This window comes from Anopheles bellator, chromosome X, assembly GCF_943735745.2.
Source record: "Anopheles bellator chromosome X, idAnoBellAS_SP24_06.2, whole genome shotgun sequence".
NCBI classification, from domain to species: Eukaryota; Metazoa; Arthropoda; class Insecta; order Diptera; family Culicidae; genus Anopheles; species Anopheles bellator.
In genome coordinates this window covers 8,089,268-8,114,788 of record NC_071287.1, presented here as the reverse complement: position 1 = coordinate 8,114,788, position 25,521 = coordinate 8,089,268, and the positions used below count along the sequence as shown (strand labels likewise).

General features: G+C 47.2%; 1 protein-coding gene across 1 annotated transcript in view; it reads left to right on the top strand.

Annotated features, from left to right (window-relative positions):
- The first annotated feature begins 3,872 nt into the window (after positions 1 to 3,872).
- Positions 3,873 to 25,521, top strand: part of LOC131213450 (protein sevenless) — a 42,489-nt gene continuing 20,840 nt past the window's right edge. The window contains exons 1-3 of the mRNA XM_058207491.1: positions 3,873 to 3,969; positions 4,201 to 4,331; positions 22,579 to 22,641. Of these exons, the coding sequence (XP_058063474.1) occupies positions 3,873 to 3,969; positions 4,201 to 4,331; positions 22,579 to 22,641 (291 nt within the window). The remainder of the gene's footprint in view (positions 3,970 to 4,200; positions 4,332 to 22,578; positions 22,642 to 25,521) is intronic.

The window sequence follows — 25,521 nt, the reverse complement described above, 5'->3', positions numbered from 1 at the left end:
ATTAGATTTATGCATATGGCCTTTACCGGATTGCGACATGATATCATGATGATGCTCAAAGAATGAGTCATCCATGAGTCATCGATAGCTTTCTGTTTCTTACTTTCTGCTTCTCTAACTCTTCTCTCGAATCGTATACCATCCAATCAATAGAAGCTGGATCTGAAATACTTTTGAAAAAGTGCGACGCTGAATCAACAATAAATTTCGAGAATAACCCAAAATGACTTCTTCCCTGCAGGAACCTAGAATGTGAAGCTACCGTGATCGAAGCAATTGAAACACCTAGAGTGACTTTCACCCGTGCTCAAGAAACGCCGAAATCCCAACTCCTGGACGCGGCGAAGGGATTTCCTAAAACCGATAAAACTGATGGCGATTGTGGGGTCCATCGGGGTTCCATCATTCTTTGGCTACCCTGTCGGAGTGAAGTAAGAGCCCGCTGGTTGTTTTCGAGGTTGTTCGCTGGGACCGATCAGGGAAATATGGACTCCGTCGATAGCAACTCGAAGAAGCTAGAGTGACTTTCATTCGCCGATACTAGAATCAACGCAGAATTGACACCCCATACACCACGAACACAGAGTCTTGTGCTCGCGGACAAAGGGCCCCGGGTCAAGCTGCGTTGGCAGCGCATTTTCAAGAAACGCAGAAATTCCAAATAACGGTCGTAAAACTGAACAAAACCACGCCCGTGTATGTGGCGTCCGTCGCGGGGGGAGCTATAAATTATTCCCCTCGGCCGTTGCTGGCCTTCTTCGAAATACCAGCGACCACCATCTTGTTGTTTGTGTCCGTTTCGTTGTCTATTGTGCATTTAATTATCCTCTGAAGTGAGTTCGATAATTGCAAGCTCGTTACGCGTTACGAGCGTCCGGGATGCCCCGCCTGCAAGGTGCCGAGGAATGCACCGCCTCGCGAAATTATTGCGTCGCAAAAAGAAGCAACGTTAACAGATTTATGCATAATATGGCCTTCGACGGATTACGACTTGAAATCAACATGACGCCCCTTGCTCTAAGAATGCTCAACTTGCCCCGATCAAGTCGTCTTTCTCCATCCATCGTTATGCTTCTCTCGAGAGAAGCTCTGACGGAAGAATCCGTGTTCCGGGAATTCGGGATCCGGGCGGCTCCTGCTTTCGGCAGCTCATGCTCTGTGTTTTCCACCGGCTGCATAAGGTTTCCCGATCGACCAGTGATCCTGGGTATATTCGATATATTCGAGATACCGTTCAATCCCGGTGCTCGAATGCTCTTCGTTTTTCTTTTAATTGGATCTTTATTAAACATAAATGCTAGATTACATAAGAGTACAGAGATATTCCTCATTGGGATTGCAGCTATTTAATAAGTCTAAGGTATAAGGTATCAAAATGATTGAAATTAATATGTTTCGATTAAATCTGTTTCTATTATAAAGGGTGGGCCTGTCAAAAAGGGGTACAAAAAAAAATTATAAATCAGTCAAACATTTTCTTAAAAAATCAAGTAATGTTTCTTTTGAAAGCTCATTTTATACAGAATCATTAAAAAATATCATTCAGTCCTCCGTTTTAAGGAAGTCTTTGGGAACCACCTGGACGTTGCTTGCGGCATACCCCTCCATGGCCTTTTTCCCATAATTACAAGATGCTAAATCCATCTAAAACAGAAAAGAACCTTTGTACTTTTTTAAGGAATGTTAAAAGATGTTTATTTAGGCACTCTCGAACATAAATTTCCTGGTTGGTGGTCCCGATCGCGATGTAAATGCCACTTTTAAAACTACAGGAACAGATAGCCATACGAGATGTTTCTTGGCGATTTTCGATAGCTTTACATTCTTCCAAATCTCTCCTACCTTTTCTCTTTCAGTTGCCGTATAAATAGTACTCCTGTCCAGGAAGCTGTTTAAAGTCTACCTTCAGGTTTCATCATCCTATACTATGCAATCAAATCGTTAACATCTCCATGCACAGATTCCGCGATCGTTTTCTGAACGACTTATTTTGCTTGTCGTAACGATTTTTCGTCACTAATTTCTTGTAGGTAGTCAGTCCAGGTCGTTTCATAGCTCGATGCATGGTTGTAGACGATACTTTCAGCTTGCTTCCAACATCTCGAACGGAGAGTTTGGGATTCCGCATGAAACAACTGATCACTCGTTTGGTCGATCTTGTGGTCTCCTGGTTCCGACTTCCATCTGATCCAGTCCTTATGACTGTCGTCAAACGTTCTTCTAATACTTTTAATACGTTGGTGACCGTTGATTTGGCCACATTCAACAATTTCACTAACTTGGCGCGCGAGTAATTCAGATTTTCGCGCTAACTGTGCTAAATTTTGAGATGATGCGCCTCTTGTTTCGACGTCATTTCCACAAATGAAGGGCAAATGACTAAATCGAATAATATGTATAATACTACACAAAAACATCTTTAAAATGAGAGGTGTACAAGATTTTTTGACGCACTATGACAAATACTGCGTCAAGTTTAAGTTGACCAATTTTTGACAGGCCCACCGTTTACTGTATGTTATGCCACGTGGGCATTGAGTTATTTTATCCTACTTACAACATCTTACAACTAGTTAACTTTAATCTCTTCAGACAATTGAGGGTGGATAGAATTATTGCATCTATTGATTAGGGCCTCTTTGAGTTTGTTAATTTCGTACCATACCGAACCATTTCGTGCGCGCCAGCAAGGTTTAGGACAAGATTCGTTGGTCCCGTGTAAATTGTAAGGACTGTTCTTCGTTGCCCTGTGTCTATCCTTTGCATCCACAAAACAAGATCGATCAAGATCGCGTATCGGAATTTGGTTTTGCATTTTTACGTCATTCTCCAATGATCATCAATCCCCCTTTCATTTTTCAAAACACGGTCGGACGCGACTCGGATGAACTCGCCAACACAGTATCCCTTGGAGGATATTCTATGCAAATTGTTGGTTCTGCCGTTAAAAAATGTAACAACCTACAAACCTATGCATGAAACCTTGCCAATCGAAATTCCGTCAACTGATCAGCCATCGTGCAGTGAAACCCCTTCTTCACTCGAATAGCGCCCGAGCGCGCCACCTGGCGGACGGTAGCGCAAACCGGCGCTTTCTCACTTTCTCAGAGCGAGCGAGCAAGTGAACAGCGAGCGAGATGAACACCGTGCGGCGGCCGTGCGCGAAAGCGAGACAGCGCCGGCCACACGATCGCGCGATCGGGTTCACCCGACATTCGGTCGGTCGGGATCTTTCTGTTCGATTTTGTCCGTCGGTCAAACTGGTTGAAATTTTCGAGCTCGAGCGAGAGTGAAGTGGAAATCCGTGTTTGGAGCGTGTGTTTGCACGGGAAGCTCGCTTTTCTTCTGCCGGTTGAGTGTGTTTTCGCGCGAAAGGACTCATTTGCTCCTCGCAACGGTTTTGTGTCGATCTTCTCTGCTGATAATAAACGTGAAGAATTGAAAGATTGAGCTAGAGCGCGAAAGTGTGTTTTTTGTGTGTGGTATTATTCGAATTGTGACTCTCTGTCTCCTGTACAACAAAAAACCAATCGGTGTGCAGTGTGGTGGGGTGAGTGTTTGTGTACAGTGTGTGGTGTGGCCGAAGAGGAAAAAGCACGCCAGCCGGAAGTGGCTTCTCGCTCGAGAGTGGCGTACAGGTGAAAAGTGGAAGCGCCAGAAAATTCAGCAGAGAGGGGTGTTGAATTTTGCAGCCTAAGGAAAAGCGCGCTCTAAAGCGGCAAAAGGACCCGTTATGGTGCTGCAGCTTTCCTCGTCCGGTACACTGTTGCCGTTGCTGTGCGCCGTGTGCCGTTGTGTGCCGCATTTTCCGGCGGCGTAGAGAGAGTGCGTGTCGATTAGTGTGTAGTGTAACGTGTGAAAAGCTCCTAAACATGAGAGAACAACGACAACAGGTGAAAAAGAAGAAGAAGGACGCCACCATGTCCTGTGGTGCCCGACCGAGGCGCCGGTACCAGCAGAAGGGTGGTGGTGGCTGGGCGGTGCCACCCCCCTCATCAACCACCGCCGCCGCCACCTACCATCGATCAACGGACCCACTCGAGCCACTATCAACGCCGTCGCGGGTGCTGCTGCTGCTTCTTCTATCAGCCGCCACCGTCGTCGTCGTCCTGGCGCACGGACCGGAAGCGCCGCCGCAGCAGCAGCAGCCCTTTGACGGCACCGACGACCCAATCGAGCCTTACAACAACCCGGCGGCAGCGGCGGCGGCGACGGCGGTGATCGCTGCTGACCAGCAGCCCACCAAGGACGAGGAGGATAGCGAGGACGACGATTACACGCGGGCGGTGCGCGAGCAGGTGAACCGATGCATCAACCGCTGCCCGGATCAGGTGAGTCCGGCTTCTCCAGATAGTAGTCTCTGGGCTCTCCTCTCAATATTGAGGCACACTATCCTCCGCCAGAATGTTTTGCTTTCGGACCAATATAGTTGGCTTTCGCGTTGAAGGAATCTCCGCAAAATGGGTTCTACCTGCTTTGCTCCTCTTTAGCGCTCCCCTGAAATCAACTTCTGAGACTTCATGTCCTCAGTCATGTCTGCGTACTAAAAGAAAACCACAGCCGAGTTCTTCGAGTTCTCGAACTACTCGGACGACCTGCCAGTTCTGTGTTCTAGTTCATTTGGGCCGTCGGTACATGATCCTCTTAAGCTGGTCCTCTCAAGATGGTAGAAGTAGGTACCCTAGACTAGTCTGGTGGGGGAGCGCGATAAGGACACTGCGCCGCCACGTACACCACTTCTCCAAACACGTCACAAATCTCTGCTGGTGTATCCTGTTCCCTTGCCTAGGAAGTTAGTTGCCTGGGCTGCTTGCTGTGAGGGCTCCCGTAGGTTACCGACGACTCTAGAAGCAGCAGCCCAAAATCTCTAATCACTCCTCCGGTGGCGGGTCCGCGATTAGATAGCTTTTTCCCGGGGCGCGCGGGATTATAGAGCACACTAGTTGCCCCTGCCCCGGAGAGAGAGGTGAACAGTCCTCTCTTGCCTCCGTTTTTTTTTTCTCCCTTGCCGCTGATTAGTGCGCTCCCGGGCCATCGATCCATTCCCGCGATCCGCTGATCCCGACGCGGCGGCGCACCGCGCGCGTAATCAGTCCAAAAATGAAAACAAAAAACGAAAAACGGGGAAAAAATAAACACATCCCAGCAAACAGAGTGTCTGATCTCTGCTGATCAGCAGCAGCGCAGTGCAGTGTGCTGGGGATTCTCGTGGCTGGCTAAGAGAAGGAAAATAAATTACAGAACAATACACAACAACAGCCAGCCAGCCAGCAGCGCAGAGCGGCAGAGAACGGTAAACACAGAAAAAGGTCCAAAAGTTCGGCGCTGACGAGAAGATGTTGGGTGTTGTAAGATGCACGCTCGAAAATACCAACCAACATGCAAGTACGCACGCAGACACTCCGGCTGATGCGGTTCGCCGAAAAGTTTTCCAGCTGCTTCAAATCAGATACTGGGATTTTCTTAGATTTCTGAGAGTTCTGATTTCTGACCTAGTACAATAGGATGACAGCGCGAAGCGACGACGAATCACAATCTCCAGGAGGCCAGTCAGCGCAAATTTCGTAGAAATCCGCGCAAACGGCAATACATTGTTCTATAACGTCTCCTCCGTCCGTCCATTGAAAATTGCCAATAAAAAGCGCAAGGTACGTTTTCCGATTTCAAAATGCAGACGACACAAACAGGCTAATAAGCCACTTCTGCGGAAGCCACCCATCTCCGAACGACACCCCAGAGAGTGCGCGAGGATGAAAAAGCAGGCGCAAAGAGAACACACACTTTGTTTTCTTCTCTTGTGTATTATTCGAGACTTCGAGCCTATTACAGCTCTCTAGGAGGAGACGCACTGTCTCGATCGATACGTGTTTCGTCGTTACTTTATTGCTTCCTCAGAATGGTTCCTTTTCAAAAACAATGTGTGGTCTGGTCATTCAAAATGGCCGAATTGATAATCGAATACATGTAACCCGCGTAAATACAAAACTATCATTACTCGTGTTCGATCGTGTTTTAGAGATACCAGTTGTTCCTAGGCGCAACTCTCCGGTTTGATGTTGTGGTTCCACAGACGACAGATTAGTGGACTGAAAAATATCTGCATCACCGTTACAGAAGGCAACAAAGATGAATATTAATGTTAACAAGATTAACAAGAATTTTCTAGCCATGTTTTCAAGCAAGTGTTGCGAATCTTCCAGCAACACCAGATTTTTTGTTGCGGATTCCTTAAACTACAACAAAACCCGCGACCCGACGGAACTTTCCGTTCGACCTTTAAACGCCGAACGCGGAAATGACAATTAAACAAACAAAAAATTCAGAAGGGCAGAAAATAAAACCAACAAGAAACCAAACCGATAGATCGATACGCAGCATCTCTGTGCAAAGGGTGCTCTCTCCGGAACAGTACGTTTCGAAAATTGGAACAAATGTGGGAACTTGATAAATCAAGATTTTGGACAGGGTCATCCATTTCGTAGTTTCAAAAACAAATTAAGGAAAAAAAACGCATGAAAAATTAAGTTTAAAATTTTTTTTTTTATTTATCGTAAAGTTTGTACTTTGCCACCATTATACGTGTGAAACACATCGCCGTTCAGATGCCCGTCTCCGTCTCCGGACCTATGATAACACGCGGTTCTAAGATAACTAATAAGATAAGATAATTTGCAATGATTTTCTAGAACGGGTTTCGGGTGGACTATAACTTGAAGCCTCCCTACGGGGTGCCAAAAACGCACGATTTTGGTGATCACTTGGAGGCATCACCAAAAAGTGCGAAACTATACTTATACTTCAGTCAAAATATTGCTTATACTGCTCACTGCTGCTTAATGTACTAATTGAAGGCAAAGAGTCCTTATCCACTTTCAACCTTTGTCCATAGATTTCTGTTGATTTTAAACCTTCCAAAAATAAAAATTCAATGTCTGGCACGATACACGATTTTTTCCGTTGTAAAAAATACTGTGCCTACACGTCGATACTAAATGGCTTTTAAAAAATAGTTAGGTGACCGATTGAAATGAAACTTTCCATACTTTCATATGTAGAGTATACAAATATTACAAAAAAAAATTAGGTTCCTAGCACAGCGCCCTTTTTTTGTTATCGAAGCTTCGAATTTAATGAACCACCCAGTCCACGCATCTCGCGTTCTCGGCCGCGCACTAGATCGAAATCCGTGATCGTGTGTTGTGTGGCTCATAAAAAAAAAATTGTTATCATCTGGCACGGTATCGCGCCTGAGAGTTTTGACGGTAGTGGTCCGGTCCTCCCTTCATCGTTTTCGACAAAAAAATCGACGGGTCCTATGTCGCTGCCAGCCCAATAATGGGCGCGCAGCACCATACAGTCTGCCGCGTTTTTTTGGATCCTGATCGAGATCGATTGAGTGTCGGGTTTTCCGTGCCGCCCCCGAGATGCGGTGATTTGTTGCTTGATTTTTGTTGGAAAAATTAGCGTTCTCGAATCCCCGAGCTGCTCTCTGGTAGAAAGTTTTAATGATTTTTACTCGTTGGTTCTGTGTTGTTAAACGATGCATTTTCTAAAACGGCAGACATTGCACGAAAAGCGGGACACAGTTTCGCATGCGTGATGCGTGTCTGTGTGCGTGTGTTTGGTCGAAGAATTAGGATTTTTTAAGTAGGTCGTTTTTTTCAATGTTTTGATTGACTCTTTGGCGGTATCAGTCAGTCCGTTGATTGTCTCACGCGCGAAGTCTTGATGATTCCCAGGACGCACGCGGTCCTTCAACAATGTTTTCTCTCGCTTTCTCTCCCTGTCTCCTTCGCTCGCGTGTTGTGTTTAGAACATCAACTCTCGATCGGTCCATCAGAAAGAGGCTGTGTGAGCTGTGAACGTTATCGGTGGTGGTGTGTTAAGCTTATCAGCCGGGGGCGGCTTACCCACAGCCGCAGCAGCGAAGTCCTTACGCGAGCCGTATGTCTGGGGCCGTCGAAGGTGTGTTGTTAGGCTCTCTGTTCTGTCTGTCTATAGTTGTTGCTCTCAAGGTTGTTCTGGTTGTTGCTCTCCGGGTGGGTGGGTGGTAGTGTGCCATCCGACCACTTGTTGCGTGACCTCCACACACCACCACCTCCTAACCCTAGGCCAGAGAGTGGCCAAGTCTCGTGTTGTTCTCTTTCCACTGTTCTGGGGTCATTAAATGAGAACGCAGGGAGAGAAAGTGAGTGAGAGAGAGCGTGAGAGAGAGAGAGAGAGAAAGAGAGAGAGAGAGAGAGAGAGTGTGAGAGAGAGAGAGAAAGCGAGAGAGAGAGAAGCAGAGAAAGACAGAGAGAACCATGTGAGTGATTGAGATGCCCGTGAATTGATGGTGGGGAGCCTATGGGGGCCTTGTGCACAGGAAGCAAATATCCGGCTGTTATTTCATTCATTGTGCATTCATATTTAACCCTCTCGCCATCGGTCGCCCTCATCCCCGCCGGCCCTCTATTGGTTGGCCTCCATTCAGTTCGCTCCGCCGGATGCACCGCGGACGTCACTTTGCCAACTTTGCACACGCTTCTCCACTGTCCACGGCACCGTGCGTGCTGATTCGCGACGCAGTCTTTGGTACGTCGCACAGAAGGCTGCAATTGTGATCCTCGCCAGAGGGTCCTGGTCCACAGTCCGAGGCCACATTCCGGAAATACGAGAACCCCCGGTTCTCTACATCCAGTTCTACGTTCAGCTCTACGTCCGGGCCGGAAGCGGAAGTCCCAGTCCCGCACGATACTCTGGACTCTACTTCTGAACTACTCCGGTGGTAAGCCGCTGAATAGACTTGCGTCAGGTAATGGAGGACATCCATCGCCTTTTCCGCGGCTAGAAATAGGTCGAAGCAGCGCAGCGACGATCTAGTCCTTAAACAGGGCGAAGCTCCTCGGGAACCTCTTCTCCTCGATCGGCGTTTTACACGTTGACCAACCGGGGGAACTCTCTTTCACTTGAGGAGACGTCCCAGTCAATAGCCGGCGCTAATCACGTGGACCAGACAGCGAACTCACCGGGCCGACAGCGAATGGTGGCGAGGTCCTTCGAGCAGTAGGTCCTTCCCGGCGCGGACACTTCAACAAGAAGGAACGTTTTAAGATCTCGCCAACTGTCAATCAACTGGGCGTGCGCTTCCTTTTCCTTCACAACAGAAATATTTTCATTTGCTAGTCGTGCGTCGTGACCTCTCTGGTACTGCGCTGCTCCTGCGCCTTATCAGCCGTTGGTTCGTGGCGCCCGATCCGCTCTGCGGCTTCTCAGCCCTTTCTGACGTTGTAATACCATTTCATATGTACTCGGGAATTCCGGTATGAAGCCGGATAGTTTCGCAAAGAAATCCCATGTTTATGGGCATGAAAAACGCTATTTTATATCGATCTTGTACTACAGTCGAAGTGGACCAAAGTTCCGAACTTACCCATGATATATCCTGTTTAGGGATTCTGAAAATAAATCCATTTCCATTCATGACCAGTCCCAATTCGAAGAGAGAAAGGATTTCCGTGCCTGGCGAACAAAATCAGTTCCTGGCATCGTCCTCGAACGGTTTTGTAGGTCTGTCTCCCACAACCTATTTGTGAAGTCGCGCCATGTTCAAGAGCATGCATGATCACCGTTAGCGCTTTGCCACAGCGCACTTGATGCATGATTCTCGGTAGCTGTTTCATTTTACGTGGAAATCTTTGCCAGATGCCAGAACAGAAGGCAGCGAGGGCCAAAAAGCAGCAGCTCATCAGGAAGGGCCCCAAACTGACAGCTAGAGCATTCGTGAACTTCTTTCTTGTGGATAGTTTCGGACGGGGTGAACATTGGACACCGGAAAAATGAAACTAATTGGACATATAGCCGTCAGTTTCTGACACTGACGCGCCACTCTTGTTCCCCAAATTGCGCAGACCAAATACCTGGACAGTCGAGAGGAGTGTTCTGGCGTTTGGCGTCAGGGGCAGGTCTGTGGAGAGAGACCTCGGTTCGACATCCGTATGGGATCGCGGTTTACAAGAAACTTTACGGCGCGCGATAACCCGGAGGGTAGTTTGGAATAGTTCGTTATTCACGACTCACTAGGTTCACGACTTCGTGGTCCTCGGTGAGAGAGAGACCCCGACTGATGCTGGAGACTGTAGAGTGTTCGATGATGTCTGGTCCCGGTCCCACCGTTGGTCCGGACGGGTTCCTTATCGGCAGGGCCGCGTCTACAATATGTATAACGTACCGTACCGTACGTAGCAGCTGCTGACGGTGATGACAACGATGACGACGATGATCCAAACAAAAAAAAACGGACAGCAGAGCGGTCTCCGTCGTCCATCCCTATCGCGCGCCCCGCGAGATGACCTGCGCAACCCCTTCGTGGCGACGGCTCTGCGGTAGTGTACGCACTCCTGGGGGAGACGCTGCTGGGTGGCGCTGGTGAAGGCGGAACGCAGCCCTTGGTCGCCGAGCCCGAGAATATCCGTCAAGTTTTGACAGCGCGCGGCCCCGCCAGTTATCATCTGAGAGCGCGCGCTCTAGAGATGGCTTATCGCGCGGCTCACGCACACACCCATACGGGACGTGGTGTGTGGGGTGTTGTCCAGCAGAGATCTAGGCACGGATTGAACGCACTATAAACCATCCCGGGGACTGGGAGAAGTGCTGTGGTCGGGAGAGGGTACTCCACTCGGTATTGGAAGATATAGACAGATCCCGGACGTGGGTGCGCGGCGAGAGCCACTACACACCAGAGCCAGTCCAGATTGGATGGCGAGCTCTCGTCGCCACACAATAGAAACCATTGTAAGCCCTCGGGCACCGAACAAACACCACCAGCGCACAGCAACGGGAAGGAATGGGGGAGGGTTTGGAGATCCGATCATTTGTTATTCAAATATGTAGGACTTGGACGCTTGTGGGGACACACGCAATAGACTTGTGTGCGCCGCCACCCGGCGCATTCCTATGAGCTCTGCACAACAATGACATAAATTGCAGCACACGACGCGCACACATGCACGCACACCCACGTTTGGATCATGAGATTTGCACAGGGGATCGCGCTCCGGACTTGGCCGAAGAATCTCTAAAACCGCGGCGCGCGGTTCTCTCGCTGCTGGCTCTGTGTACCGCCAACCACAGCATCCCTATTAATCCCCCCCACGGCCCGCACTCTGAACTATGGAGAGGGGCAGGGGGGGGACGGCGTGGGAGGGATGCAAATTGAGTTCACGGAAATCTCAATCAAACACTGTTTGTCACAAACGCACGACGACGACGACGATGCTGCCGAGAGCGCGCGGTGTTCTGTGGAGCGAGCTCTCTGTGTGTGGAGCAGCTGGGGGGGAGGGTGTATGTTGTGGGGATAGGTGTGTAGGAGGAAGCGGCTATACAAATACAGCGGCTCCACTGCCCGCTGTGTGTCTATTGCTCGGCTTCCACTCCACAAGCTTCGAGGATGCCGAGAAAGCCGCTCAAGTAGGTCCCTTTAGTACAGGTGATCTTCGGGAGCCAGCCATTCTCAGAAGGTCTAGGTCGCCTCGCCACACAGGCGCACTGTGGTCTAGGGTCTAGAACACTATGGTCTAGTTCAGGATCACTGTAGTCTAAGGTTCGGAACACTGTGGCCCTTAGGGTCCTAGTAGGTATACAGTGTCGAGCCCTTTTGCCAATGGGCCGACAGCCCTCAAGTGAAGGTCTGGATGTCCCAGAACACACACACCGACTACCCAGCGGCGGCGGGACCCTCAGACTTCACCTCAGAACACCTCTTCTTTCTGTCAAAACAAACACACCCGAAACACAGGTCTTGGACCTTGGGAGACCCGCACTGTGGTTATAGGGTCTAGGGTCTAGGTATACAGTCCCAGCACTGACTTCACAGCGGAGACCCGGCGGGGCACGTGTCAGGCACACGTCAGACACAACAAGGACTATGATTCTTGGTATCGTATATATCCGCTTAGGATCTCACTCAACGGAGTATCTAGAGAGAGAGAGAGCTGGTGCCAGTTGGGGCCCGTGGGGTGGTGAAGTATTGGGCGGTTCCGACACTTTTTCGACAGTTCCCCAACATCACACCTCTCTCTCGTCTCGTCTGGTCGTGTGGTGGTCAGACGACCAAATACATCATTGCAATTATGAGCCACCCCCGCGATCGTCATTATCGCCTGCCACCACCCGCTCTAGTAGCTGGTAGCACACCTCTCCTCAGAGATCAGGAATGTGTCGCCATCTTGCCATCGCCTATAAATAAAACCGTGAGCCGCCCAGTGGCCGGCGTGGTGGCCCCTGTGTTTATCTCTGCGTCTCTGGCGCGAAGTCCTCGGGCAGGGTCGTCCACGTCCGCCTCGGGCCCAAGGAGTGCTTTCTTCCTTTTGCTGCTGTGGTGGCTACACCGCTACGAGACACCACTGCAACCGAGAGCCATGTTGTTATTTTTCACGGCACAATGCGCGCCTTGGCGACGCGTGCCCGGTCTTCACGCGCGCCCGTCTTGCGGTTTCTTGCGTTGCCTTTTCTATCTATATATAATGAAGGCCAAACATCGCCGTCGTCGAGGAGGGATGCTCCTGCTGCTGCAGATAACCGCGTGCGAAAATCGCGCGAATCAATGGGAAGGCCGCCGTTTTTCCTTGTTTCACCTACTTTTTACTACTTTTTAATTACCTCACGCGGCCCCAAGTGGCTACGACGAACACCACGCAGCTCCTCTTATCGCTAATGCTGCTGCTGCTGCTGCTGCTGCTGCTGTGTGCCTGTTAGCTTTTGGTTTTAATAGATATGCAAGTGCTAAAATATTTCTGCGAATACAGGTCAGTGGATTGTGCTGTGCTGTGGCCATAAAAAAACAACACCACAGTACAGGGTGGAGCAGAGCAGCACCAGCGCATTACTACTGCATTACTGTTCTGTGTGTGAGTGTGTTTTTTTTGTTGTTGTTTAACGACATCAGTGAAAGTCGATTTATGCAGGTGACCGACCCCTATGTGTATGTGTATGCTGTGGTCTACAGAAGAGTGGCCAGAGCGAAACAAAGTCGATTTTCGTTTGAACTTTTTCAAGTAATACATTCAGCGTCAAATAAGTACCGAGAATTTGTGATTTGAAAAAAGTGCTTTATTTGATTTTCGATTTTTCTGTTACGTAATGTTGCTACATATGTCCACTCACTTATGTTGAAAATTTCGGCTATTTTTAAAGCTCAATTAATTTTTTACAGCTTTTTTGCGTGAAAGAGTTTTGTCTCATTGGCGATTTCTGCCTTCTCCTTATTAAATTGACCACGAAGTGGTAGTTTCAGTTTTGGACACAAGAAAAAGCCACAGGGGGCCAGATTTGGTCAATACGGTGGCTTCGGCATCATTAGTTTGTAGTTTTTGGCCAAAAATTTGCACACAAGCAACGATCTTAAACTTCTTGCATTCGACCAAACTTTGCTTTTCGACGTTTACATCTTCTCGGCCCTCTGAGAAATTTTTGAACCACCGATAAGCACTGTTTTTGGTCTTAATAGCTTCACCATTAGCCACAGTCAACATTTTGAATGCGTCCGCGTTCCTTATTTCGGTTTTCTACATAAAATTTGATAAAAATTCCTTGCCATCCATTTTTTGGAAGAGAAAAAAATCGCCGATGGGCCAAGCACACGAGCACAGTAAAACAGCTGTCAAAGATTAAGTGATAATTTAAAATGGCCGAACTTTTCACCATAAGTCACTGACATGTGAGGCAATCTAACACCACAAAATAATCGAAAATGGAATAAAGCATTTTTTTTAATCACAAATTTCCAGATATTGAAAAGTGAAATTATATGTTTTTAGGCTTCTTTTGAATTTGGTTGAATGTTTTCAATTTTCTCTTCATCGCTACTCGATTTAGTTAGCTATGTGTAATAATTATGCAATAATGTCATGGGATTGACGGGGTGTCATCCATTTCGAAGTTTCGACAGGGCTCTGGGGCATTTTACTGGGTTTTCGAATATATCTTCGTCAATCCCCTAACCCCCTCGAATGTATGACATTTTAGAAAATGCATCGTTGAGCAACAGGAAACCAACGTGTTAAAATTATTAAAACTTACTACAGAAATTCGAGGATTCGAAAACGCCCACTTTTCCAGCAAAACTTTCGGCAGCGACGAGCGACGATTTTTTTAGGGCTACGCAGAAGATCACCGAGCCTACCCACTTTGGAGCTTTTCACAAACAACGGTCGTCAAGTTAAAGCCAAGCTACTGTGCACCCGACATGTGCAAAACATTCATTAAAAATTATCTTATCAGAATCAGCTGTGTTGCCATAGGTCCCGCTAGGTGACCACCATCTCTGAACAATATTGTGTTTCACGCATAATGACAAGGTACAAACTAAATAATAAAAAACAAATTTCATTGAAAACTTCATTTATCGTGTGTTTTCAATACTGCGAAATGGATGACCCAGACCATGAGTTTGGTGTTCATTGGAAGTTATTCTTTGGTTTCTCAACTTGTTGTAGGATGGCGCAACGCATTGATATGTTGTCAACTAACCGATTAAACGCGTGTTAAATGATCATACATATATGTTTTGGTGGTATGGCATAAGCATATTGCTTTCGAAACATTCGGAAAAGCGAGGCAAAAATCAACAGCTAAAAAAGTCACGAGCGATGGCAATTGATAAACGTATCAAGTGAACATCCCCGATAAGAAATGCTGTGTTCTATCTGCCAATAGTACACAGTTTCGCCAGTACCTTAAGTAGTTAATTTTTTAGTAAATAGTACCCTAGACACTGATGTATTTGGCTGCTAATACTCTGCTGTGGTTGAGCTTCAGTTTTTTTCTCCATAAGCATGGCAAACGCATCTAGGAGAGCTTTTTCAAAATTTAACGGCGTTCAAACATCATCCGAGAGGAAAAATGTGTTTATTTACAAGTCTTGTCAATATTTTGTTTCCAATGCCCCGTCAAGAATGCCTAGCCCAAAGCCAATCGAATCTGTGTGTCCGGCATCTGGTGGTCCTCGGTCCTTGGTCGTGACTGAGACTGAGAAAAAACCCTACGTAGAGCTTAACCGAATGTATGTTCAATCAATTAAAAAAATCTGGTCAACCGTGCAAGTATTTTCTGATATTTTCTGTATTTTTTTAGAGCAGTAGAAACTGGACTGCCTGACAAAACCATGTCATTTTCGGGCACAGACTCCAAACCCCAGACTCCAGAGCTTCTTCGTCGAGAGTCAAGACTAGTCGTGATCTTTTCCAATGTCTGTGTCTACATGAAGACTATACTCAGGGCGCGCGGCCAGGACCCTGCCGAACTAGGTGGTGGATCCGGAACAACCAAATGTCCCCAAAAAGTTGCCGCCGATAGCCACCCCAAATGGGAGGCGTTAATGTTGATGGCTGAAGGCCCTCTAGAGGTCGAGCCATTTTCTGGAGAACTGGAGCGCGACCTCCAGCGCGCCGCGACCACAGAGGGCGTCGTAAATGTTTGGCGTGTTAAAGTTAAGTCAGGGTTCGAACTGGCGCCCTTCGCATGTGGGAATCGATAAATCGGTTACGCCACAGCCTCCAGTAGATAGATGCGAAGTAAGCACCTTCGGACGAGAACTACCCCGCCAGCTTCCTGTGGTGTTGTCGTGAGCACAGGAGTTAAGCTGCGCCCTCCAGAGATTCTATATAATATCGGCACCACACCAGAAGAGCCAGCCAGCCCCCCCAGCTAAACTCTGGGATTTTTTGCAATCTCTCTGTCTCGCTCGCTCGTTGGTTCTCTCTCTCGTTCGCTCTTTCCGTCCGTCTCTAGCGCCAACAGGTGGTCCAACTCTCGGGCCGGTTGGTTGATGTTCGCGTTCTCGGCAGCAAGTGGTTGCAGTCAAACGAGCATATGTAGCCTGTGTATGTGTGTGCGTGTGACACACACACAACGCAGCACACGCCAGCGTGCGGCACCAGCACCAGATGATGATGATCCGCCTGGCCTCACCAGATGATGAGTGGTGTTGGGGAGAGTAATTCGACACTAAAAAAAGAGGCGCGCGCAATGTAAAGAGATGAAAAACATGAATAAAAAAAATTGTTACTCGCCATCGCCTCCCCCCCGGAACCCGCGCACCGGCACAAGTGCAGCGCGCAGCACCCTCCGTGGCCGGTTGTGTCTCGCGTATGGCTGCAGCGCGCGCAACCGGAAGGAGGTTTAGTTTAAGGCTCAATTAGAATTTATAACGGCGGGCCGGGGACCGGACCGGGCTTCTGGTTGGGGGCGAGAGCGGCTGCACAACCCCGCACATGTGCGTGGGAGTAGGGCCCCCGCGCTGCTGCTACTTGTGTCGGTGCAGGCGGCAGGAGGGTTGCGCACTTGTTCTCATTTTTGTTGTCCACTTTGTTTCTGTTTTTGGTTGATCTCGATCTCCTCCTGTCATCTGTCAAAAGGGGTGACGGCGGCGTCGGCCGCCTTTCCTCTTCCTGTTGAGCGTGCTCACGCTTCACGCGTTCTCTTCTCCACTCTGTTCTCCTGTTGTGTGTTGTTCCGTTCCGTATTCTGCTCTTCGCTTTTCGCGCGTTCACTTTTTCTCTTTTTCTCTCCCTTTTCATATTTTCTTTTCCGCTTCTCTCACTTCTTCCGCTTCTCTATCAAAGCTGCTGTCACATTTTGCGGTTGCTGCGCCGCGGTCGCATTATTTTAATTTCAACCACCTCCGGTAGGTTGTTGTAAGGCGCGGTGGTGGTGGCGGTATGTGGGATGTGTGTGTGGCTCTTCGGCTCTTCCATCGCGATCGTTTGACCCAACAAACAGCGTCGCGCGCGCGTTGATTAGTTAATTGGTTAGCAAGGCTCTCGATCTCGGCAATTCTCCATTCTTCTTCTACTGCTACACGAGAGTGAGTGAGGGGGTGGACGCGGGAAGATGTCCGCGCGTTACACGTTGGCCTCTAGGGCGGGGTGGGGTTGGCCTCGGAGGGGGCCCAGATTCGGTTGCTAATTACACCGCGCGGCGGCGGCGGATAGATCGGTCCGGCCGGCCCCGGATCTCGGGAAGTCGTTCGTTTTGTTTTGTTCCCATCCGTCAAACGGCCGAGTCCGCACGCGCGCCTACGCACACGTGCTTGACTATCATTTATTGCCTTGCTAACAATGTGGATGTGTGTGTGGTAGGTGACACTGGTTTACTAATTTAATGGCACCTTTGACAGACGGCACACGGGGGATCAGCAGAGCAGGGTCACTGCCGGCCGGGGGTCGCCTGAATGTCTCTGAAGTGTAGCGCTGGCAATAAACCAGCTAATCCTCCTTATAATGAGCAAATGTATCTTCGTGCCAAAAAAAAGTAATAAGCCCCTACGGTGTTCAATACCTGAATTCTGGAATTCTGGTATTGGAAATTCTATATTGGAAATCAAAACTCGTGAATTTCTCCACAAGACAAGAAATTCTGGAAAGTCTGGAGTCCTCTGAATAATTTTTGTTTGATAAGCTCTGAAGAGTATTTGTTGAACATTAACCAACAAACTACAGCACTACTACGAACGAAGTATTTGGCCCCTCACAATTTGATGACAGTAGTCTGTCTAAAGTGTCCGAACGAAAAGGAGAAATCTGGGTCTCCTCCGCCAGATGCCATAGATGATGTGCGCGAATCCACGACCACAATTACGCAACCGTTTGACTTTGGTTCACAACAAACATGGTGTTCTATTCTGACCTGGATAACAGGTGCGCCGCTTCGCTAGGTGGGGAGTCCAGTTGAGCAGTTGAACATATCTACCCAAAATCGCTGAAAGATCCATCAAGAAAAATAACACAACCATATAATATCATTTGGGACGCGGGTTGTCATTTGGCAAAATTGGCGTCTTTTTAGTTATATCTAGTTGGGCTACTGACACTTCGCCTCGCTGGTGTAACTGATCTGCGGAGTGTGCGATCCTGATCCACCTACCGGGTGAGGAATGTGAATGACTCATCGCCTCAGTGAGACAATGCTACCTCACCCCCTCCATATCCCCCAATAGGCATCCTCCGTTTTAGTTCATTAAAAAGCCATTAAAAACACAGTGTCACAATCTCACTCGGGGCTCGCCTCGCGACTGTACAGAGAGTGCAGCTCTAACGTTTCGTGAAGCGTGTCTTTCGTTTCTGATGCGTTTCTGCATTCTGAAGCGCGTCTGCGTTTCTGATGACGCCACACGGGGGGGCTGTGTGGTTTATGTTTTTAATTGGCTTTTAACGAATGCTCCCGGTGGTCCAGTGCCTCTCGAATGTTTGGACACTGCAAATGGGCCTGGTACGGGAGGTGGTTCGATCACGTGCGCAACGCACTGATTTTTTATCAGCATTATTTATCTTTTTTTTTCGCATCGCACCCCGAATAATAGACGCCAATTCTCCGGAGGTACAATATTCTCGATATCTTCGTGCGTGATCCAGTTCTCTGCCAGCCAATTGAACTCTCCCTGCACACACAGGCACACACATATAGCAACCTCGGGGTGATCCCGCGATCACCGTGGGACCGTGTGTTTGAAGAAACCCTACAACGGCGCTGCCTGTAAGCTCCAATTTTTCTGGATCCTTAATCCCGAGCTGGAGGTCTCCCTTCCTGGAATAAATTGGCTGTGTGTGTGCGTGCTGCGGTCGTCGTTAACCACACAATCCCGACCCACAAAACCCCCCCGGCCAGAGATTAATCCGGGAAGTGGCCGGACAACACCGACTGCGCACTGCACTGCCGGCCATATCCTGTGGGAATCGCTGCCAATTGACGCTACCGAAGCCAGAATCAGAAGTCCAGTGTTTGGGACTCCTAGAAGTAAATGAAGGAGAGAGAGAAAGTAAAAGTTAAACAACTCAACAACCGCCTGTCCTTGCCCGCCGGCTCGTTCGTCCCGATTTCTGTTTGGTTCCTTTTTTGGTCACATTTGTTTACGTTTCCTGCTGATTCCTGGTGGTGGTCATTTTGGTTCTGGTTTCCTTCGCATCTCTCGCTCGATTGTTTTGACTCGACGCTTCAGTGGCGGGGCTCATATTTCCTACCATCCTCTTCTCTTTCTCTCTCTTTCTCTCGCTCTCTCTCGCTCTCTCTCGCTCTCTCTCTCTCTTTGCGCGCGTATTTTGGTGCTGCTGCTGGTGGCTGGCTGCTGCTAAGGGTCTGCGCTCCCAGCGGCTACGCTGCTGCGAGGACACCAATTTGCTCAATTTGAATTAATGACGGTTCAGCAGGAGGCGGCCGCCCCATCCGGAAGCCACCCCACTTCCGGGGCAGCGGGATCTAATGAATGCATGCGCGCACTGTGTACAGCAGTGTGTACAGACAGAGTTTCGAATGAGAACAAAACAGAGCATAAACGCGCACCGATCCATCACCACCAGCCCGCCGTGCCCGGTTTAAATGCTCATATTCATGAAAACGGAAAGGGCCGCCGTCACACACCACCACCAGCACCGGCAAACCCTTCCGCTGCTGGCGGCGCTGATGATTCGACCGATTCCGTTGACCGATTCCGTTGTCCGATTTTTCAACCCTTGGCCTGGCTCCGGCACTGCTCTCTGCTACTGCTGCTGCTGCTGGGATGGCTTGGCTTATTTTTACTGGAAATTGGAACTTTATGAAACATAAATGCTTGGAAGGGACGAGTACAGAGATATTCCACTTTGGGATTGCAGCCATTCAATAAGTCTAAGGTATCAAAATGATTGAAATGAAAATGTTTCGATTTAAATCTATTTAAATTATATGTTATCCAACGTGGCATTATCTAATTTTTTTTACTGCTCTTGCCTCTCTTGTGGTGGATGCTGCCTTTTGGTCACGCACGACGGCGGTGCCATCCACCATCACCATTGGTTTTCATTCATCGTCAGACCCACGTCAGCTTTTTGGGTGGGTTATGTCACCGAATGTATGGGGTGGGTTGATATGTTGGGTTTATGTTGGGGTGTTCCAATCAGTGCTTGAAATAGCAAACGGAGAGCAATTTGGTACAGATTCTTTGCCATCCACTTTTTTGGAGCAGACAAAAATCGACGAAGAGCTAAAACACGTCCAAGCAAAAGAGCTGCCCAAAATATGGACTGATCACTCAAAATGGCAGAATTTCGGCCCCACGATAATAAATCCGTAACACGCGGAAATTCATAAGTCGCGAAAATATTTAAACACACCTCGTAAAAAGTGATCGTGTTTCTCGGGCCCGTGTGATCGATCCCCAAATGGGAGATTTAAAAGTCACCAGACTCTAATCGAATGCTGTGCGTATGGTGGTGGTGCTGCGGGAAACCCCTTCCGATCCGGATTGGTGACCATCGTTTTTTTTATTTATTTTTGCTCTGGTTTGCTATGATTTATTTGGGGGGACCTAACATATTCAGGTGTCTTTTTTTAATTCGATTAATTTAATGTAATTTGGCATTAACGAGGTTAAAATTCTACCCATTATTATTGACACACAACTCTGTCTTTCCTACAAAACTATTGCACACAAATACGAGGTTGCGCCGAGAACACACAAAAAAAAACGATCAGTTTGAAATCGGTAACAATATTAAACTATGTTGCATAAATATAATCGTTTTTCTTTTCGGACGTCGGACACATTGGATCGCAAGGTGACACCACCCGCTTAGAGGGCATTCAGAGGTGTCTTCTTGAATCCAACACTACCGATACCTCTGCATTCTTACCGAATCCATCATCATTTGTTATAAAAATAGCAATTTATGCTTTAAAAACCCTTATCCATGGTATCGTTTATTTTTGCGCCAATTTGGGCGTAGACCTTGCGAAACCGGTTCGTTCTTTAAACATATGCAAATCTCTTGGGGCGTTCTCAAGAGAATCTCATATTCACGATTCAGTTCTGGACTGGAAAAACGAGGCTCATGCGAAACTACCATAAATCGATGAGATGATACGATGAACGCTCTCAGTGACTAAAATGATGCATGTAGCGAATAACGAATGAATCAGTTTCAGTAACGTTAGTTGAATAATTTTAATTTATTTAAATTTGTGGTACAAAATGCTAGTGTGTTCAATAAGTTCTTTGCTTTGATAACAAAGGGGCGTGCTACGAGCCCATTTTTATGTTATAATGGTACACTCTTCATATGAACGTATATTAAGTTTCTTTTCAATCGGTCCCTAAATTTTTTTACTAGTCATTTAGTATCGACATGTCACAAAATTTTTTACAATGGAAAAAATCAAGTATCGCGCAGTGTTTTAATTTTTATTTTTACAAAGTTTGAAAAGAAAGGAAGGTTATGAACGTATGTTGAAAGTGTATAAAAGCTCTTCCACTTCAATTGGAGGGTCAAAAGGGGGGTTTCTCAGTTCAAATGTGGTCATGCTAGCTTTCAAGACGATCCATGTAAAAAACGTAAAAAAACAGACTCAACACCTGAAATCGTAAAAAGAAAAAAGGATATCGTATTGTAAAATCGTCGAATCACTTAAAGAAATTTAGTATGAGGGCTAGCCATCTCATTGAGCAGTATAACTAATATTTTGACTAAAGTATTGGGTTTCAGAAAGGTGTCTGCACAATGGGTACCGCATTCACTAAAAATGTTGAAATTCACCCAATGCAACAAATGGCAATAATCCATGAATTAAAGTAAATAAGAGTCTCGTTGAAACAGGTGTATTGATGTTCAGGGAGATCATACTGAATAATGTAAAGTGTATTTGAAACCGTAAAAATGTATTTTTCTCACAGAGGCTACAAACTTATTGAGCAGCCTAGCATTAACTAACAACTAAGGATGTGAAATCGCCCCAGAATAACTGCCTGGGGCTGGCGAGGACTCTTTCAGCCTCAGGCCCTGTAAAGGAAGAACAGGACTTGTTATCTATGTAGGCAAGGTGCAGTAGCAATGCTAGTTACTTACTGTAGGCTCTCGGGTACGGGTCTCCACGGGTATCACCACAACGGGATGTCGGAGAAAAGGACTCCGATCGGTCCAACAACGTACCCTCTCCAGACGGCGCCCGGCGAGTTGTTATTGTTTATTTGCTACCACATCAACATCTCAACATCAGCATCATCCTGTCGTCGTCGTTGTCGCCGAAGGCAGAGCAGCGCGCATATCCTTGAAACATTTTTAACTCATGTTGCGTAAACAAACAAAAGTAGCGCGCGGGTGGCGGCGAAAGAGAGCGAAAAAGCGGAGTGTCCGAGAACCTATGAAGACAAGACCAAGACCGCGTCGGGCGCTGCTTCACTTGGGCGCACTCGAAAGTGCAACCCAGAGTCGACCCAGACAGACACCCGAAAGTAGAGCGTCGCCGAAAGCACATTACAAAAATGTAGCCCAAAAAAGGATACAACCATATTTAGAAAGAAAGAGAGAGAGGGTTTATGTGGCGCAACCTGTTTTTCAAGCAGCACTTGCCGGCTTGTGGTCTCCTCTGGACATCTTCGTCCGCGTGGTGCAAATGTCGGGGATATTTGATGTCGTAATGCCGTAACTGAATGGAAAAATGACAAAATTCTAACCTTTCTACACACTCTCTCTTTTCACTTCACGTTCCATGTATCTTCCGTGCGCCTGCCTCGTGGTGCCCTCGATCTGATCGCTTCTTCATCGTCTGGGCACGCCGGCCACCGGACACCAGAACCGAACGAGCTTTACCGAGCACATTGATGTCAGCTGTGGCAACGATTGCTACATAAAGCAGGTAAGTACCGCTTGCCAAAGCATGATGTTGTATTGTAAAGTATAAAGTATAGTGTAAAGTAAAGTAAAGTATAGTGTAAAGTATTGTATTATATTGTATTGTTGTAAAATTGTAAAATTGTAAAAGTAATTAAATGTTTTAAAAGAGTTGTTTTCCTGCAGCTTGATACAGCTGCCACTTGTCCTAATGTCAATTTTTCATCGCGATTTGGCATTAGGTTTATTTTACATCGCTCATTACGAACAAGTTAATTTTTTGCTGGTTCGATTTTTAATATTAGGTTGGCTAAAAAGAAATCCATTATTTTCTCGGAAGATGGCTTTAGTGATTGATATCTCGTGAGGTATCGATCTTACAGTTTCAAGTTTAGGCTCGTTTTAAAGCTGATACTTTACACTTTAAAAAATGTTTATTCACTGTTAATTATTTGTTCCATTCGTTTGTGGGTTACAGGGTGTTAACAATGGAGAAATGGGGAAGGGAAGGGAAAATTTGTTACATTTTACAGTTTTTCTTTGAAAAAGGCGAAAATTCAAGCTAGGCCGCTGAAACTTTGCATGGCTTTTATACTGCCGATACTCTAACAGCTAGTTAGGTGCAATTTTGGTTCCGTCGACCCGCTTCAGTTATTTTCGATGTTAAAGATGCACCTCGCACAGATAGACACGTCAACGAAAATATAGATAAAATCACAGAAATAATCAAAGTTGATCGGCATGTTAGTAATCAGAGCATCGTCCAGAAACTAAGAATCAATCATCGAACAGCTTAAAGCCATTTGCGCAATGCTGGGTTCACAAAGAAGCTCGATGTTTGGGCGCAATCCTATTTACACCAAATCGAGGTGTAAGCGTGGTGAAGCAGCTTAACCGGTGGTCGAACGAGGAATAACGGTTAGGAAGTATCTACTGGGTATTTGGGTGGGACTTGAAAGGAATCGTTTATTCTGAGTTGCTTTCATGTAGCCAAACACTAAATTCAGACCTCAACTGTCAATTACTGCAAAGTTCGAAGCTGACCAGTAATTGATTTTTTGGAAAGTCTTAATGCACCCACAGTATAGTTCGGACCTTGCACCAAGCGATTGACACCGTTTTCACGCATTACAAAATTTCCTGAGGGATGAAAAACTGAGATCAAAAAAGGATTGTGAAAATTGATTGCTCGAGGTGTTCGCCAATAACGACCTAAACCTTCTACAAGAGAGGCACTATAAAGGTATTTTGAAAAAGCCACAACAAATTTTCCAGCAAAATGGTGCATATTTGACGCAAATCGGACTATTGGAAACCTGATAAATATAGTTTTGAATTTCACCCAAAAATAATGGATTTCTGTTTAGCCAACTTAATAATTCGATTGGCCAAGGATATTGGGCGAAATTTTGTGTTGCAAACAAAATGTTAAAATGTCGATGTCGTTGAAAATGCTGCAGAGTACATTTGATGACCCAACTATGTCCAAACCATATTTGATTTGATTTGTTATTGTTATTGTTATTGTCAAAATAATGGATCATAGACAATTTCGTGTGTTGTGCTGCTTCTTGATGGCAAATAACTACCGTTCAAGCGAAGCAAATGGCTTGAAAAGTATTATAAAAACTCCGTGCCGTCAAACGTCAAACGTGGTCGTAACGATCAAAAACATTCAAAAAATCATCAAAACTATGCACACCCACAAAGAGGGAGTCCCAGAAAGTCCACCATCAAACCACAACAGGTGTGTTGGGTGTTCGTTCACATGTGTGCGCTCCCCCCGGAGAGAGAGAGAGAGAGTTGGTAGCTCAAGCGTAGCTCCGGCCAACAAACACCGGCAATGGGGGAACCCAAGGGAAGGGTTCCATCTTCCGGAACGGCCTCGGTTGTGCGTGCCGGTTGACCGAAAGTACCTGTTGCAGTGACGGGGTGGACGCACACATGACGGGTGACCAACAGGTTGTTTAGTTCTTGGTCGGTCGATGCGTTTTTCCAATGCGCACGGCATAGTCCTGACTGAGCCCCCGGCCCAGAGCATCAGAGTAACTGAGGGTCTCGCACAACGCGGTGACCTAAGCGTAGGGCACGGCCGTTAGTTTTCAACCCGTCCCGTACGACCAACGGGGACTTTATTCTGTTTGTTGAACCGTATGGGGTGCGTTAATCCTCTGACAGAGAGCGATGACAGCAAGCAGCTTATCGCGTACACTATCAATATTACAGTCCGCGCTTTACATACTGCATTGAGCAGCGCATCATCGGTCTGTGGGGAAGGATCGTATATTTCCTGAGTCATCACCACCGGACTAAAGAATGAAGCAAGAACATAAAAGTAGTTTCTTGACCCGATCGCTGCCCTGATTTTTTTTAATCTTAGACAACCGGCACCGGCATTACTTGATAGTTAACTTAATCTGACTTAAGAAGATTAGCTGTGGCATTTCCTCCAGGACTACAGGAGAGCCCTATCCCGGGCTAGCTCGGCTGTTGAAATCTATGTTGATACCAAAAATCGGATGGTGGGTGATAAAAACAAAAACTTGGCGATTGTGTGACTTCACAAAGCATGTCAAAGCCGCGGGAGACCTCCAACAAAGGTCGAAGACGCGGAACTACAAGAACTTTTGGACGAAAATGCTACACGCAAACGTTACAACGATTCGCGAGTCACCTGAATGTGTCCCAATATGCCACAAGCCCTACGTTTGAAGGACCTGAGAAAGATCGAGAAGATTGCAAAACGCGAAACACAGCAGGGGGAAACCACTCGAAGGGTGTCCAACTTGCGGATAAAGTGGCTATGAGTCATCGATGATCACCCTGGCGATCGTCACCTCTGCCCCGAATCGGGTCAAGTCGAGTTGATGAGGATTTCTCTGCTTGCGATCGTAAAACCGACTCC